General features: G+C 44.8%; 1 protein-coding gene across 6 annotated transcripts in view; it reads right to left on the bottom strand.

The window, feature by feature from the left end:
- Positions 1–1,076: 1,076 nt before the first annotated feature.
- Positions 1,077–18,390, bottom strand: part of TRAIP (TRAF interacting protein) — a 47,157-nt gene continuing 29,843 nt past the window's right edge. For 4 of the 6 annotated variants that reach the window (XM_072650740.1, XM_072650717.1, XM_072650747.1 and 1 more), the window contains 5 exons: positions 11,559–11,714; positions 5,274–5,322; positions 3,256–3,405; positions 2,661–2,711; positions 1,077–1,940 (listed from right to left, as the gene is read on the bottom strand). In XM_072650740.1, coding sequence (XP_072506841.1) covers positions 1,833–1,940; positions 2,661–2,711; positions 3,256–3,405; positions 5,274–5,322; positions 11,559–11,714 — 514 coding nt within the window. In that variant the 3' untranslated portion in view covers positions 1,077–1,832. The remainder of the gene's footprint in view (positions 1,941–2,660; positions 2,712–3,255; positions 3,406–5,273; positions 5,323–11,558; positions 11,715–18,390) is intronic. The other 2 variants (XM_072650722.1, XM_072650732.1) reach the window with 1 other exon arrangement.

The following is an 18,390-nucleotide window of genomic DNA, read 5'->3' as shown; positions in this document are numbered from 1 at the left end:
AATTGTAGGCAGGTCAGGAGGCCCTGCCTGATTTCACTGAGCCCATCTCATCTTCATTCTTGTCTTGAATCCCACTACTCATGAAACCTTCTCTCCCTCCAGGAGGGAGAGAAGTCCTGGCCCTACTCCCCATCTATTTGTCCTAGATCCTAGTCGGTGAGACAAAGGGGATCACAGAAGCTAATGATGGATGACCCCCCAAAACTCCAGTAAAAAACCTCCCTTTGGAGATATGGGAAATTGGAACACTAATGCATGGATGGTGGAGTTGTAAACTGATCCAAACACTCTGGAGAAGAATTTAGAACTATGCCCAAAGGGCTATAAAAATGTGCATACTCGTTGATCCAGCAATACCACTTGTAGGTGTGTATCCCAAAGAGACATAAAAATGGGAAAGGACCTCTACGTGCAAAAATATTTATAGTAGCCCTTTTGGTGGCAAAGAACTGGAAATGGAGGGGATGCCCATCAACTTGTGGCATATGAATATAATGGAATAATACTATTGTGCCTTAAGAAATGATGAGCAGGTGAATGTCAGAAAAGCTTGGAAAGACTCATGAAGTGATGCTGAGTGAAGTGAGCAGGACCAGATCATCGTACACAGTGACAGCCACGCTGTGATGACCAGCTCTGACAGACTTGGCTCTTCTCAGCAAAGCCGTGATCTAAGACCGCTTCCAGAGGAAGGACTCTGGGGTCCAAACGCAGATGGGAGCAGACCACCGGCTCTCCCTTTCTTTGGCTGTTTTTGCTTTGTTTCTTGTGGTTCCTCCCGTTAGTTCTAATTCTTCTTTACATCATGACTAACGTGAATATATAAGCAGAGCGTATATCAGACTGCATGCCCTCTTGGGGCAGTGGGAGGAGAGGGAGGGAAAGAAAATTTAAAACCCAAAATTTATGGAAGTGAATGTTTAAAGTCAAAATTAGATAACTATAATAAAAAACCAATACCTCCTTTCCTGGGGGCCCCTGAGAGGGTGGCAGCTGTTTCCTTCTCCCTGGTCACAGGGCCCAGACACCTTTATCTTCACCTCCAGGCAACAAAAGCACTCAGTGATACCCACACATTTGTGAAACTGCCTTTATTTTACATGAATTCTCACAAGAACGCTAGGTATGGCCCATGACACTCCATGGCAAGTCCATCACCTTCACAAGAAAGCAGGCAGTCCTTGCTTCATTCTCCTCCGGAATGACCAGGACAGCTGGAGTCACAAAGGCAGAGTGTCTGCCAGAGGGGTCTGGGCTGGATAAAGGGGCAGAAGGGATTGGACCCCAGCTGCCCCCTGGGGCCCTAGGGAGGTCACAAGGAAGAAAAGCTACTAATCGGGGAGATATTGGGGTGGGGTGGTGTAAGGTAAGAGCATCAAGGCCCTGAGTAGTAGAGGAATTGATGTACCACAGTCTAAGCTGCCTGGACCTGAGGAGGCAAGAAGAGGCAACACAGGGAAGGGAGGGAGCCGTGCTGCTCACAGCCATGCCCCTGGTGCTGCTCATTCATAAGCCACCGCAGACCTGGCAGAGCAGGCTGCACATGCTGTGATGAGGGCAGTGCTCAGCTCGAGAGGCTGCAGAAGGAGTCCCCAGTGGGGCCCTTGAGCAGTAAGTGCCCTGGGGTGGGGGGGGGCAGTGCTGGCAGATGCTGCCCTCTGTGTCAGTGGTGTCTCCACCTAGTGGGCTGCAGGACTCACAGGAGCTGCTCCCCAGTCTCGCCCCCACATCTTATGCTAATGGGCAACCCTGTCTGTCAGAAACGTGGGGAGAAAGGGAGAATGTCCAGTGGCCTTTTCTTGTGTGTTCTGGCCCCAACACAGGCCTCCAAGTTATCTCAGGAAAGTATCCAACCTAGCCTGGACAGAGAGGGCCGCTTTCTTGGATACTGGCTTCCGCCTTGGCTTTACAAGCAGTGGACGGATGACAGAGGGATCAGTCTGGAGAAAAGTGGTCAAAGGAAAAGTCCAGGTATTGGGAAAGAGTGGGGACACACACGGACAGACACAGACATGGACGGATGGACACACACACACACACACACACACACACACACACACACACACACTGCCCACACTATCCCAATGTATAAGAAAAACACCATGAAAAGACTGCTGAGCTCTGACTAACAAATGATTGATTAATTTGGGTCCCAGAGAAGTGCTGATGAAATACTCCTCCCTCCTCTCAGCAAAGCAGTACAGAACCAGTCATAATGTGGTGAGATTCTTGGTTACAACAGAGTTAAATAAATAGGTGTGAGGACACTTACAGGAAATGACTTTGCTGTAAAAACAAAAGGCAACATAACTCTTTAAAAAACCAAAAGTCCAGCTCTCAGTCTGACTGTCCAAAGCCAAGAGATGAGTCCTTCCTCCTGCCAGAGGATCCAGAACCCATCCAGTCTTACTCAGCCAATCAGGACACAGCTGGGCTCACGACTACAGCTCTCCCAGGCCCTGGTCATATTCTGCACAAGCAATATCAGCCCCTTGGTCTCCTCTGCTCCCTGGACGCTGGCTGGCCTGGCAGTTGTGAGCAATTCATGGGAGGGTATCAGACAGTCCCTACAATCTCCCCAAATGCTGCCTCCCCATGGGTGGCCCTGGCCCCTCCTCCCGCTCCCCAGGGCGAATACAGGGTCAGAGAGGAAAGGATACGGGTTGAATATATTTGCTTCGTCCTCCAAGTCCATCAAAGCCTGTTCTTATCTATGACAACACAATAAACGTATGAGTACCTACTGTATACGGAACAGAGAGAAGCCCAGGGAGAAGTGATGAGTTCTGGTAAAGAGAGGACCCTGTTTGACGCCTTCTCACCGTCAGTGACAGCGCTTGGGGAACCGACAAATTACTTTCGTACATGTGATTTCACTCGATCCTCAAAACAACCCTGGGAAGTCGGTGCGATCATTACTCAATTTTACAGATCAGGAAACTGAGGCTCAGAGAGATACGTAAACGTGATGGGAACAGGATCCCAACACAGGCCTGTCCTCACTTCACTGTCAGAGATAATTCAACACGGACTGCTAAGGAGGTGGGAGCAAAGGGCTCCACAGGAAGGGGATGAGGTGAGCTGCCAGTCCCAGGGTAAGTCAGTCTGGCCCTGGGTCAGCTCTGGGCCCAACAGGCAGAAGGAAGTCCATCTGACTCCCTGGGGGAGGCCGTTAAGGCATGGGGGGTGGTGTGGGGGTGGTAGTTCAATACCCAGAGGCTCACGCTGGAGAGAGAAGTGGCCAGCCATACTCACAGCTCCACTATTCCTGCTTGGGTCCCCCAGGTTGCCCAAGGGCCTCTTCTTGCCTAGGACAGCATTCCGAATGAATGAGGGAAAGTTTCCCACCAGCTCATCATCTTGTTCTCCAGCCCAATGCTGATCTCCAAGAGAAAGACCATTCACCTGGAGGAGAAAAATCCAGGTCAGAGTTAATACCTTAGACAGACTGGTCTATGCACATTCCCGGAACCTCAGGGGATTTTGGAATCTTATGAATGTAGAATGTTAGAATAGGACAAATCTGAGAGATCAGCTAGTACAAACCATCTTGTTTTAAAACTAAAGCCCGGTGGGAGGTTAATGACTTATTCAGTCACTCAACTATTTCTTAGGAAAACTAGAACACAGGTGTCCTACCAGCAGGTGTCTTCCACCATGCCACCCTGTGAACAGAGAAAGAGTCCCTGAAGCAGACCCCCATGTCCTAGAGTGCTTTTCCCTTGAGTCTCCAGGATCCAGGCTACCAGCTGCTACCCGTATTTTAGGGTTAGGAGGGGGAAGAGCAAGAGAGAAGCACAGCTCTTAGCTGCTATTGGGGCGTGGAAATACCTATGCAGTCCAAGGACAGCTTTAGAGCTGAAAGCTGACCCTCGAGAGCACTTCATCCACCCCTCTAATTGTACAAACTTTTGGTGCCAGCCACACCGTGCTGTGGTAGTTAGCACCATGATCAGAGTCACCAGGTTGTCACATATCTCCTTTTGAAACTTTCCCAGAAAGGTCTCTCAACCCCAGGAGAAGACAGAGTGTGACAGGCTTCTGGAGCAGGATCTAATTTATCTCTTCAAAGAGAGATATCACTGAATGATAGTATTCGGTCTAAAATAGTAAAATGTGGCACGATGCAGTGAGGCTGGCACTCAGTTTCCTCAGCCAATACTCACTAAGTTGGGTGATCCTGGGCATCATCTAACTTTTGGGAAACAGCTCCCTCATTGATAAAACATCCACACTGCCTGCTCCACAGGATTGTCATATTTTGTGCATCTTAAGGCACTATATAATAATGATGTCCCCATTCTATTGCTTAAAAGGAAAATGAAGAAAACAAGTTCTTGGGGCCATGAGAGGGGGGGAAATTTTTATTTTAATTTTTTTCCTACTAAATGCATGTTGAACAGAAGAATTAAAATGGGGGGTAAATTTTTAAAATAAAATTTTGTTGATTTTTTTTTATTTCCATACGTCCTATATAACTTCATATCTCCCAACTTGGAAGAGATAGAAATTCTAGGCTCAGTTAAACAAGAGAGCCAGGGACATTGAAGGCACTTAAGTAAAAACTTGCTGATTGAACAGATCTATCATGTTTAGTTTTACTCATGTTGAGGTGAAATAATCTGGTTCATTCTGTATGCTTCCTATTTGAAAAAATCCACCTGAGCAAGACTAAGAAAGAATACTAAAAGGCGATGGGAGTTCTCCCTTACTCTTGGACACATTTTTCATTAAAGGGAGGTGGGCAGGACAGACTGCCATTTGGAAAGGCTCAAATCTGGATTTTATTTCAAACTGGATTACTTAATAATTTCTTATATTTGCATGAGACTTTATAGCTTTCTGTTTCATATCTCATTTAAGCTCTAGGACAGAGGACACAAATAGAAAAGCCAAGACAGTTCCTGCTCTCAAGGAGCTCACTTTCTAATGGAAGGATTCAACATCTATGAGATCACAAGATCACACAGAAAGTAGCAAAGAAAAGAACTAAAAAATTCCAAAGTGGGACACAAGCCCCAATATTCCTCCCCTCACTATGGTTTTCCCCACCCTCTCACCCCTCCATGGTGAGCTCTCTCTCACACAGAAAGGCTACCTTAAGCTACAGAACCCAGACATGCTAGCTTTAGAGATGAGAGAAGCAACCACGCAGAGAGCCCAAAGCTGGCCAGGACAGGACAGCTCTTAGCCTTCAGGCCTGGCAATCCTCCTGGTTTTGGAGGGGTCTAGGGCAGGCTAGTTCCACCGAAGAGCAAGCTGTGATGGCTTACCTTCGTGGGATCTTTGTTGTCTTTTCTGGAGATGCTGCGAGTCAGGGAGCTGCAAGAAAATTCAATGAGAAGGCGAGAAGATGGCTAGAGAGCTTGTATGGGGAAGTCTATGCTCAAAGTCAGGGCACATTGTGCTAGGGCTAGCAAACCTTGGTCATTCACCAGGCAGGTTCCTCTCCAAATTATTCTGACAGAACGGGACAGGTTTGCCTGCACCCCTTTGGGATACACCTTTTGGGAGCTGGCCTATGAGGTTCTCAGCATAGCAGCGACTCCCAGAATTATCCACCAGGGGGCAGCCTCTTTACAGGTTTGCCATGATTCTGGGCACAGCTTCATTTATTCCTTCCCTTGACATGCACAAAGGAGCCAGCTAGGCTCGGTATTTCTTGCTAGCAAAGAAGAGGTGAAGGGTGGGGGAAATGGGGAAAGTCACAACATTTTAAGGATATGAAATAAAAGGTTTTCTCCAAACAGCTGTTCTCGAATACGGAGACCACGTCTGTAGTGGTGTTTGCTTACGAAGATCATACAAGTCACCGTCAGAAGGGACCTGGGAGATAGCTTTGAGGTCTACACACCTCATTTTACAGATGGGAAAGCTGTAGTCTCTACTTGCTCATTTTTTCTTTCAGGTGTCTAGACTGTGGCACTTCCTGGGCCGGATGTCTCACAAGGACACTCAGACCCATCTCCTGGACTGCTGGGCTTGGTAAGGTACAGACAAAGCCTCTTACATGCCTTCTGCATCACTGCCTAGTGACATGTCTCCTCCAAGGCTCAGTTAAGACGAGCCTGCCTCAACATTCCTCTGACCAACAACCAAAAAGGATTTCTTTTTCCTCAAATTTCCCTAGAACTCTTTTCTTGGGTCTCTCTTTTAGCTTGATTACAATATTTTAATCTTGCATCAAATCTTATTTGTGCATGTCATATCTCATTATAAATTTCTTAAGGGCAAGGACTCTGGTTTCTCCTCTTTGTCTCTGCTCCAGAACTCACTTAGCATTGGGTTCTGCACACAGCAATATTTGAGCATTGTTGAACCGAGACTGCTTACTCTCCTAGTGGTACATCAATGGCACCTCCGGTTCTCCAATGGCTATCTCAAGGAGTCAAGCATGGAATCTGTTTGCTGATCCGCTCCCTCCATCCCTTTCCATCACTACTGATGACATTATGAGTCCAGTCTCTCTAAAACAATAGGAACTAATTGTCTTCTACCACCAAAAATTGCGCCTTCATTTCATTACTCCATTCAACAGACGCTGAAACAAGCAAGTGTCTGGCAATCTGGGGGGCTGCCTAAGTCTCCTAACTGACCCTTTCCTATCCTGGACAGATTTCTTCTAGCAGCAGAAGATTCCCTCTGATCCTGGAGGATGTTAATCTTATTAAGACTCAGAATACACTCAGTTTAGCTGGTTCACTGCAGCAGCTGCTATCCACAGCTCAGCTCATTTCCTTTCCTCTGAGTCCTCTCACTTTGTAATGGGCATCTACCTTGTTTCCTGGCCCAGTCTTTCCTGACTTCCAATCCACCATCTACACTGCAGATTAAGTTTCCTAACACTGTTTTGATCAAGTCACTCACTCCTTGTTTAAAAAAATTCTATGAATGTTTATGAAATAAAGTCTGACTAAATTCTTTCAACCCAGAATTAAAGGCCCTCCAACAGACTAACCCAAAGTTACCTTCCCACCCTTATCTCACTTCCTCACACTCTGCTGAAGCCAAAATAGGCTCTACCCTTCCTGCCTCAGTGCTTCTGCTAACAGTTTCCTCTACCTAAAATACCCATTCCCCAATTTACCCATCAAAATCCTACCCATTCTTTAAACACCATTGGCACCATGAAGCTTTCTCTGAGCTCCTAGGTAGACGTGATCTCCACCTTTTCAACTTTCACACTTTTTATTTTGTTTCCCTTCCTTAAATACAAATAATCTGAATACAAGGAAGGATGTTATACCTCATGACTTACCAGAGAATTAGCTATGTGAAAGGAGGAACTATATCTTATTCCACAACATAATAGTCCTGTATGCATAATTTAAAATCACAGGATTGGAAAGGGCTTTAGAGGTCACCTAGTACAATCCTCTAGCCTGCATTGCTAATTAGCCAGCAAGTGCTTGTTGAAGGAACACTAGGTTCACTCCAAGAATCCCCCTAAATTTTAGCACCTGTTTGTAGGGTTACAGAGTAGGCAGTTAGTGGCACAAGCAGTACAGCAAGAATCTCATCAGGGAACTTGGTTCTGAACTACTTCTCGTGACCCCCCAAGCATCCTCTCTGAACTTCAAAGCTGTTCTCTCTAGTTTGTACCAGATACCCCAGTTTGTTTTTGAAGGATTTTCTTTCTTTTTGATGAAACTCCCCATCTTTTTCTAATCAGCCCTTCCTGACTTAAAGAACACTTCTCAGCCAGTTATCCTGCTGAGACACAGTGTGGCAGACATTGTGCTGGGCTTGGGAGTCACGGGACCCTGAGCTGCAATCCAGACACTTAGTGGCTATGTGCAAGCAGACAAACTGCTTAACCTTCCTCAGTCTCAGTTTCCACATCTGTAAAACAGGGATAACATCATCTATTCACAAACTTGTGAGGATCAAATACGATAAAATACGCAAAGTGCATCGCAAACTTTTAGGAGGCTAGAGTTAGTCATTGTCAGGATGACTCTGAAGATTCTGATCTTCTCCTTGGCATCAGCTGTCTTTTCTTTGGGTGGTTTGAGACCTTCCATTCACCTTGAATACAATGACAGCTGAAGACTGGCCCCCTACAGAGCTGCTAGCTACTATGATGGTCTCAGTCAAACGAAGTCTCATTCAGACTGCCTCTTTTAAAAACCACAATATATCTATACATCTCTTCCCCCCGCCTCCTCAGCTCCCAGATTTCTTAGCTGGCTGCACAACCTTGAGACTTCTCCACTAAGTGCCCCGCTCCTTCCTTTTTTCTGCTGTCTTCCCCTATAAGACTGTAAGCCACTTGAGGGCAGGGATCATCTGTTTTCTCCACAGTTGTATCCCCAGTGCTTGGCACCAGCAGGTGTTTAGAAGTTATTGACTACTGACCGTCTTGACTTCAAGAGTACAACACTTGGCCAAAGAAGGCCACTCTGTGCACCTGACTGCCTGGCTAAAGTCATCACCTCAGGGTTCTGCAGCCTGAGTCAGTTTCCCTGCTACCAGCCTCCTCAGATCTGTTCTAACCACCTGTCTGTCTGGCTCATCACTCACTGTTCTAATGGCTATCTGGTCTAGACTGTGTACCTGCTGTTTTCACCTTCAGATTTTATCTTAAAAACTTATTGCATTATTGCTTAACACTCTCTTGTTAGTTTTTGATATGAAACTAATTAGTCCTGTGTGGAAATGTAACGATATCAAAGAAGAATGGAGAAAGAGGGCAGAAAGACCTAAAAATAACTTTAAAACACACTGTCAGATCTATAAGACCCCAGCTTATAAATTAAACCCTGCATTTCCCTACTCTCTGGGCTTGCGCATCTAGATGGTCAATACCCTGTTTGTTAAATGACTGAACACTTGATGAAGACTGTGTGTGTGCATTCTTTAGTCTAGGCTTCTGATTTTACTGGTGCGGGGAACTCCCCTGGGGTGGGGGACCTTCTTTACTAGTGCAGAGCAGCAGTTGCTCTGTACATGTGTGCACGCATGCGTGCACACACACACCAAGTCCTATAATGTCCCACTTTCTGCTTCTCTTGATGTCAGTTTTTCTCCCTCTTCTGAAGAATGCCACATTCTCTCATCACATTAAGTCTCTGAAGGGATCTGCTTCTGTTCTTTGTACCTTTGTAGCTTAGAGGCCACGTAACAGCCACGACAGTAAGAAAAGTACTAGAGAAACCTAAGTTATTATTAGTTATTGTGGCAGTTTTAGCTTGAGCACGCTCAAGATCCCTGCCAGAGTTTTTCCAGATACCTCTGCATTCACAGCAAGACAATTGTGACATTCAGACCCTTGTCAGGTGGCTTTCAATTGCCAGAACACTTGTGGCTGTAGTATGAAAACCCTATATTCCTACTGTTGTTCAGAGAGGCGAATACAAACACAAATAGGGAAATGGAGGCACAGGGAGGAAGCCAGCAGAGCAAGACGAGGATGCTGGGAACTTACAAACTTTCTGGATGCACGTCCCTATCAGCAAATACATTCTGAACACACATGCCCAATATACACATATTTACCTACTTATTAATCTAATTTATATGTGCTATCATAGTCATAATTAAGTATGTTGTACAACTTGTGTAAAAAACATTTTAAAGGGTGAAATAGAGATGAAATAACATTTATCACAGTTTACTAAGAGGGGAAGTAACATGGTCAGATCTGTGCTTCAGAAAAATCCCTTTGGCAGTTGTGAGCAGGATGGGTTAGAGAGAGAGAAGGGATGCGAAGGCAGACTAGCGAGGAGCTCATTATGAGGAGGTAACTGAACAAGAGTGTTACCGGTGGGAGCAGACAGAAGGGGACAGGTGCAAGAAACAGAAACAAGATCTGACAATCTACTGAACATGTGGGGTGAAAGAGAATGAGAATTTGACGATGACACCAAAGTTATGAACCTGGGTGACTGAAAAAATGGTGGTGACCTTAACAACAACAGGAAAATTTGGCAACCCTGAGATTTCACCTTGCACCCTACAAACTGGCAAAAACAACAAAAATGGTAAGAGTCCAACAAACGTTGGAGGGGTTGCCGAAGGAGAGGTACACTAACAGCTGACGGAAGTGTGAGATGGTATGACCATTCTGGAAAGCAATTGGGAATTATGCAAATCGAGCGACTAAAATATCCATACCATTTAACCCAGAGACTCCATTCCCTTATATCCCAAGGAAGTCATCAATAAGAAAAAAGTCCCCATATACTCCAAAATATTTATAAGCTTTCACTTCCTGTGATAGCTAAGGGTTGGAAACAAAGAAGACACCCGTCAGCTGAGGAATGGAGAAGCAAATGCTCAAAGAAATGATATGCAGTAAGTCCGGAGAAGCACGGAAAGGCTTATACCTTCGGATGCAGTGAAGTAAGCAGAGCCAAGAAAACACCATACACGTTAACTCCAATAATATAAACAGAAAGAAGGACAGACTGAAAAGACAAAAGGAAATGAACAAACCTATGAAGACGAAATGGGCTCAAATGAAGAGAAGTAAGATGCCCCACCCAGCCCCAGTGGAGGCACGAGGGCCACAAATTTTACACATTGCACACATTTTTGGACTTCTTAACTATATCCATCAGTTGTGCTTTCTCCCCCCTCTCTAAAAAATACTATTTGTTCTATGGGATGATTCTCTGGGAGGGGGAGGGTTACATGTGGGATAACATGGTAAGTAAGAAATAGAAAATATCTCTAAGAATTTATTTTCAAAAAACCAACAGTAGGACGTTTGGAAGAGAAATGAGTATGGGGTGAAGATGACGAACTCAGAACTCAGTAACACATGACCAGATCTAGCCTCAGACACTTGCCACCTCTATGATTTTGGGCAGCCACTTAATCTACTTGCCTCAGTTTCCTCAACTGTCAAATGGGAACGACAGGGCCTACTTTGCAGGGTTGTTATGAGGATCAAACAAGGTAATGTTTGTACAGCTCTCAGCAGAGCCCGACATGTAGCAGGTACCAGATAAATTTATCCCCCTCCTTTCCCTTCCTTCCCCTAACAGGATGTGAAGCAGATTTCCCATCCAAAATGAAAATGGGAAACACAGAGCTCTAACATACTGGTCATTGCCTGGCAGTGCAGAATCTGCCCTCAGAAGGGTCCTTCAGTATCAGGTTATCCAATAAGTACCACAGGAGCCAATATCTGGCTCAGAAAGATTATGGTTGGAAACTTTGCACAGCAGGGGGAGGGAGCTGAGTGGGTAGAGGGATGAAGTGGGTATGTGTGGTAAATCTTACAAATGAGTATCGTGGGGAGAGTGGGATGTGACCCACACCCCCTTGGGGTTAGACCACAGGCCATCACACCCCACCTCCAGCTTTGGAAATACTGGCCAGAGGAATTAGTGCCCTATTCTTGGCTCTCCTCTAGCTGTTTCTTCCTCTATCCTTCCCCATATTTCTGTAAAAAGGGGACGTGGAAGCTGGTAACAAAGGAAAACGACTACGAGTAGTAATGGCCTAGACACCTGTCACCATCATGAGATTCTTTACAGAACAAACAGATCTTCAGTGGGCTGCCTCTGTGCAGAGAGCCGGGGTCATGAACCAGGACAAAGACTGTTCACCTCGACTGCTGCAGGCAGAGCTTCTTAGCTGGGACAAGTTTGGAGCTGTGGGGCTGGGCTGGGGGTGTGTCCACATTAAAGGAGGCATTCAGATCAATGTCCTCACCACCGGCTGGTTGGCGCAACTTTGGGCTCAGCATTTCCACAGGAGCTGGGCTAGAAGAGAAAGAAGGATCATTCACAACAGCATGAACGCTAAGTTCATCTACCTTCCTCTCTTCAGGCTCTGACAGTGAGTGCACAGCTCGGTAAGGCAGCTTAAGGAACCCTGGATAAGGCACTTTTAACCGCCCGCCCTCCCTCCCTCCAGTGTCTAGGGGACACTATGGATGCCCCAGAGGAGGGATCTACTCTATGTTGCTCGCACATATTATTTACCTAGTAAACATTTGTGAGAAAAACAAACTACTTTATCACTTCAACTCAACATATGTAGGAATGATAACTTCTAAAAAATGTACCTGAAAGGGTCATCATCGAGCACTAGATCTCAAGGGAGATTAAGCTAACGATCCAAATAGCAAAAAACAAAAGGACGATAGATGTTTATTTCTCAGATTTTGACATACAGGTGGACTAACTTTGCTGTGCTGCATTACAACATATACACTGGACAGCTGTTATAAACAGTTGTGAGCTAGGCCAGAGAACTGAAGAGGAAGAGAGGGGGCTAGACTGAATCTGGCAAATGTGCACTGCTTCCAATAATTCTAAGCTCCTCACTGCCTCTACAGGACAACTTCTCAATACTAGTATTCTCCTTGTATGGCTATAAATCCTAGATCACCACGATGTCAGAAGAATAAGGGCAATGGGAAAACACATAGTGGGTGTAACTGAGTCATTGATAACTTGATTTGGAAGATATCACCAAGGGGCCGCATGAACAGAAAAGGCCACAAGCTGGGAAGAGAGCAAAGGATAACAAATGGACAACTTGGATAACGGATTCCTGAGCGCTGCATGGCGGCCCACAAGATATTTAAAGAACCAGAGAAAGGCCTCTGGCACGCTGGAAACATCTTCTATGGAGAATATCTAGAAAGACAAGGACAAGCAACAGACAGGATCAGAAGGTTTGGGTGGATTGTGATCTCCGCAAGTGCAGAGTGCTCTCCTCAGTGAGATCACAGGCCCAATGAAGTATCACACACTTCAAAGTTCTGAAATATCTGAAAGGGTGAATTCAAGGTCTATCCTCATTCCTGCCTGAATCACAGCCCATATGGCTGAGAGGAAGGAACAGAAAAGCCACACAGAAAACCAGAAACCTGACTCCAACACCAGCATCTCTCCTCTCGGGTCCTCTCATTCTCTAAATCCTTTTTGGGTACCACTATCCACACAAAGAGATCTTGGTACTCGATGCACCAGTAGAGGTAGGTGCTTCTAGTCAACAGGGCAAGTGAACATTTCCAAGATGTGGCTGCCTAGGGAGACCTACTTTGAAATGGTCAACTTCTGTCCCTCTCCCCTAGCGCCCCTCACAGTGTTCCACATTTTCTTTTTTGAAGCTGCTGGTACACAGACACTGAAGCAGAGGGCCGTGTTTGATGAGATGAGTGAAGCAGCACGAAGATAGATCTGGGAACTCATAGGTTTAATCACTGGAGGGAGAGAAGCTGAGGTGGCAGCCTAAGAGCCCTTAAGATGGAAGGGGATTGGGGGAGCACATGTTCTACACAGCTTGGAAATGCTAAGAAATTTAACCCATTTTACCTGGAAATGAATTCTTTTCTGCCAGTCACTTGGAGAGCAATTTTACTTTTGGCTAAACATGCCATCCATCCTTGTCTATGCTGGCTTTACATATGGGCAGGGAAATATCATGGAGTCAATTATGAAAAATAATATATTACCATGTTATATGTGATATAATAAAGCTAATATATGTGTATATATATGTATGCATATGCAAATGTGCACATGCATGCATGCAGATATACACACAAAGGATTTGGAATCATAAGGTTTGAAATCCTGACTCTGCCTACCTTATGACTGTGGGCAAGTAACTTCCCCTCTGAGCCTCAGTGTCCTCATCTGTAAAAACGAAGCGAAGACCTAGATGGTTTTTAAGGTCCCTCCTAGTTCTACTACCTAGGATCCAATGAGAACCTCCTTTTCCCTTAATCACTGGTTCAACAGATAAAACTTACTATCCATAAAAATGAGCCCCTGTGGTGAATATCCTCTTAACAATACAGTGGTCAGTTCATTGCTTTTGTGGGGGATGGACTTTTTGTGGAGATGTGTGTTTGGGTATCTGTTGAGAAATGTCTGTTCTGTCAAAAACAAAAAAGAAAAGGAACTTTCATGCTGTAATAATGGAGAGGCTAGCAAGTACACATGGTTCTAACTAACCAGGAGAATGAATGAACCTAACTTAACCCTAAATGTGCTCTCGAGCAGCTCCAAGCCCAAATGGTGCCTCTTGTACATCCTAGTCCCAGGGCCTTGGACAAATCATTTCTCTTTCAATGCCTTCCACTATAAAGACAGGGACAACAACACTTAGGACTGCCTACCACACAAAGATGTTATAAAGAAAGTGCTTTGGAAACTTAAAAGCGCTGTAGAAAAATGACTTCTCACCACAAGATGTTTGTGTGGTTGGATTTGGGTTTTGGGGGGTGGGAGGCAAAGCACAGTTGATATAACATTGCAACAACAGATGGAGACTCCCACACCACGGAGTCACAGATTGTCACCTCTGAGTTTTTACAGACAACAGAGATGAGGTTTCAGGTTCAGCTTCAGCTTTTCTGATAGCATATCTCTGCTTGTGACACCATTTCAGGTCTGAGAAGTACTATTCTATGGCTTTCTCTTAAATCTGGCCCCTAACCTTTGTCCCTCACTGTGCTAAAATTCAGAAAGTACTTGGGCTACTCACCTTAAAAGTACAGTTCTATACTAGCAGATCACCCTCACGCCTTCTCCTTTAATTCAACAACCATTTATTAATGCAATGGGATATGTTCCTGCTATCAAGGTGTATGCATTTGACGTAGGGGGTGGAAGGAAAGAGACAAAAAATGCCAAATAAGTAAACATCAAGCATACGACCAAGAAATACAAAGTCATTTCAAGAGGGAGACAATGAACAACTCGGGGCTCGGAGGAGGAAGCGAAGCAGGAAAAGTCTCATTCATGGAGGTGGCACCTGAGCTCTGCTCTGAAGGATGCAAAGGGTTCTAAGGGCAAGACATGACCACTGAAAGCATTTCAGGCATGAAAGGGAGAACCTATAAAGGCAGCGAGAATCTCGTGTATAGGGAATAGCTAGCTGTCCAGTCTGACTACAACAGTGGGTGTCGATGCGAGCAACAGGAACTGCGATAGAAAAGGTAAGTGGGAGTCAAGCTAGGGTGCATTTATTTTATAACTGAAGAGTTTTTAATCTCCTTGGGCCATTCCAAATGGAACCACCAGTACCTTCTCCTGCCTTGGTGACTTAGTCGATGGGTCACACAGTCAATTCTCTGTCTGCTCTTTGGCACAAGCTGGAATTCCAAATACCAAGTGCTCATGTCCTGGACCTAGACCCTTCCTGGGTCCCAACTGTTAGGCTGATAGCCGGCTTCCATTTTTATAGCTTCACATTTGCTATCTCACTTGTCTGACCCAACAGTCTTGTGAGGTGAGCACTACTGTTATCTGGACCTTAGAAATGAGGAAATGAAGGTCTAAAAGGCCAAGTGACCTGACCAAGATCATGCAGCTGATTAAGATCCCTAGGAAGGATCTGAAGCTGAATCTTCCTGACTCTCCCACATCCAGTTCTCCAGTCAGTAAAATGTGCCAGACAGCAAGCTCCTCCCTTGCAGGCTATGATGGCTCTGGTCTCCCCAGCACCAAACCTAAACGCTTATTTAAACATATTTGTCGGGTTAAGTGGTCACATCCACACCTCCTGCCCGTGACATCTCTGTGCAGCTCGCTGTCTGCACACTCTCACTCTCATCTGCCTGCTCTGATTCCTTTTCTCTGGCTCCTATACCTTTTTAAACTTCTCTGTATTCAAAACCACCTTTTCTCGCCTGTCATTGCAAATCCCTCCCCAATTGTTGCATATGGTCTCATACTGGCTCAAAATAAGGGACAGAGCAGGAAGCAAAGGATAAGACAAGAAAATCGTCTCGAAGACCATTCTCTCTCTCTCTCATTAGCGAAAGTGAGTCATCTTCATGGATTTCTAACATCTTGTTTTCTCTGGCAAATTTACTTGGTTAAACAGCTCCATCAGGAACAGCATGTCCTGTGCGCTATACAAGGTTTAGTTGGCTCACTGTCAGCTTATGGAGGCTTAATGTTCAAGGGACATGACATATATTCATTTTTCAAGAGTTGTTGTTTTCCAGAGTCAGAAGGGAGGCAGGCCATGGTTAGAGAAGCTGACTGTAATACGGAAACTGAAGTCTCTGCTATCAGTTCAAAGGGAAAAAAAGAGACCTTTAAAAAAAATTATGCCACTTTTATTAACAGGTTGGCAGAAGCAGCTGAATGCATGATGATCTGCTACGTTCCTAATTCTGACGATCTCTATGAGGGACCTTTGGGCCAGGGTTTGTCATAAGCCTCCTAGACAAAGGAAGGAAGCCAATAAGGCTCACTGGGCAGCTTATCCAACTTGTCAAGTCAGAATGGAATACTAATAAAGACATGGGACGTAAGTCTCCATGCTTCTGGAAGGTAGGGACCATATTTTACTTGAACTTTGTATTTTCCTTAAGATCTAGCACAATGCTGTGTATTTATAAAGTGCTTATTACATAAAATTATTTAATAACTTAGTTACCTTCTGGAAAAGTGACATAGTAGGCAACAATTAGACAAACGAGAGAGCAAATTAAAGACCATTTTTAGGTGCAGAAAATAAAGACGACAAAAAAAGGGTACATGTTCTTGAGTCAATTTTTTTTTTTTAAAGGAGAAGTTAGTTTATAGGATCACAGAACATAAAAGTTGGAAGGGACCTTAGAGAAAAATCTAATTCAACACCTTCATTTCATATAGGAAGAAACCAGGGTAGAAGAATTTCAGAAAAGCAACAAAATTCAGAAGTGTAAAGAAGTCAGAAAAACTTGAAAAAATAAATCTGAAGGAAGATCACGGAGAAAGGTCTGGAAAAGGTTCAATGCTGTTCAAGTAACATCTCCCTTCCCGTGAACAAACAAGGGTAGAAAAATGAACTGCACCTCACAGAATCTCAGGGTTAGAAGAGATCTCAGGGCACATCTAGATTAACCTAAACTTCATTCATTCATTCATTCACATTTATTCATCTCAACTTGTACCAGGGGTGGGGAATCTGCAGCCTCAAGGACATACTGGCCCTCTAGGTCCTGAAGTGTGACCCTCTGAGTCTAAGTTTTACAAAACAAATCTTTTTATTAAGGGGATTTGCTCTGTGAAGTTTGGATTCAGTCAAAAGGCTGCACTTGGGGGCCCCATGTGGCCTCAAGGCTACAGACTTTCCATCCCTGACCTACACTTTAGCAGGAAGTCCCCCTCCAATACCTTAAGGGCTCATTTAGCTTCTTCCTGCAGACTTCCAGTGATAGAAAATACAATAACTTCTCATTTTTGCTTTTATTAAACTTTGCCTTTCTTTAGTAGCTCTAACCATTAAAAAGATTTTTCTTAAACGTAGTCAAAATCTTCCTCTCTTTAGCTTCTATCCAGCAGGCCTTGTTTTGTTCTCTGTGGCCAAGCAGAACCAGTCTCATCCCTTTGTCCCATGACAGCCCTTCAAATGCTTGATAACATCAACCATATCTCCTCTTCTCTGGACTAAACATTTTCAGGCCCTTCAGTATTCACCATGTCCTCCTCATGTTATGGTCTACCAGCCTCTTCACTTCCTAGTCAACTTTCTCTGGATATACTTCAATATTTAAATCTGAAACACAGGTGCCTGGTCGTCTGAGACTAGAATGAGGCTGGAGTTTCACCTTGGACCCTCTTAGCTATTATCCGAACCTAAGAAACACAATCCCACCTTGATGGAGCAGCTCTGCTATCCCCACACTCAGAGAGATGGACAGACATGCTAACGTATGGCATAGCACCGTCACGTGGCAGCTAAACTGGGGGAAAAGGCCTAGCTGACCCAACAGAACTGCATGTGGCAGCGCAGCACAAACGAGAATGGAGCCTTGGAAAGTCTGCTGAGGGAGAGCCACAAATGCTCTTATGGAAATGTGAGCAGGAAAGGAAAGGCAGGAAACATGATGCAACTTTCAAATGACAAAGGGGAAATGAAGGGCATGATTTAAATACAGTAGGAAAAAGAAAATGAGAAAGGAGGGGACATACAATAGAAGTTTACACAAAGGCAAAGAATAGGAAGGGTTTTTTAAAATGTTGAACAAAAAAAGCACAAGGTGAGCTGGAACCACATGAGACACTGCGAGGTAAGTGGGAAAGATCTGGTGAAAGGTTAAATAGCTATGGTGCCCGATGGGTCTTTCTACTTCCATTTCCTACCCATTTTCTAATCTGTTCTTTGAATGATCCTGCCATGCTAGTCATCCCTATTTGCAAATTTCATGTTTACTGAAAAAGTCTTCAGTGGCTCCCTATTACCTACCGAGAGTTCAAACTTCGTGGACTAAAACCAGCCCTCACATGTTCTTCATTCCAGCTCAGCTGCACCATTATCCATCTCGAGAACACAACCTGATCACTCCCACCTCCAAGCCTTCTTTTATTTGCAGCGCCAGAAACTGCCTCCCCCTCTTCACTTGTAAAATTCTTGCCATCTTTAAAAGACCAACTCAAACGCTGCCGCCTACACAGAGCTTTCACTGATTTCCTCATCCATGAC

Source organism: Notamacropus eugenii, chromosome 1, assembly GCF_028372415.1.
Source record: "Notamacropus eugenii isolate mMacEug1 chromosome 1, mMacEug1.pri_v2, whole genome shotgun sequence".
Lineage (NCBI taxonomy): Eukaryota > Metazoa > Chordata > Mammalia > Diprotodontia > Macropodidae > Notamacropus > Notamacropus eugenii.
This window is presented reverse-complemented; position numbering and strand designations above follow the sequence as displayed.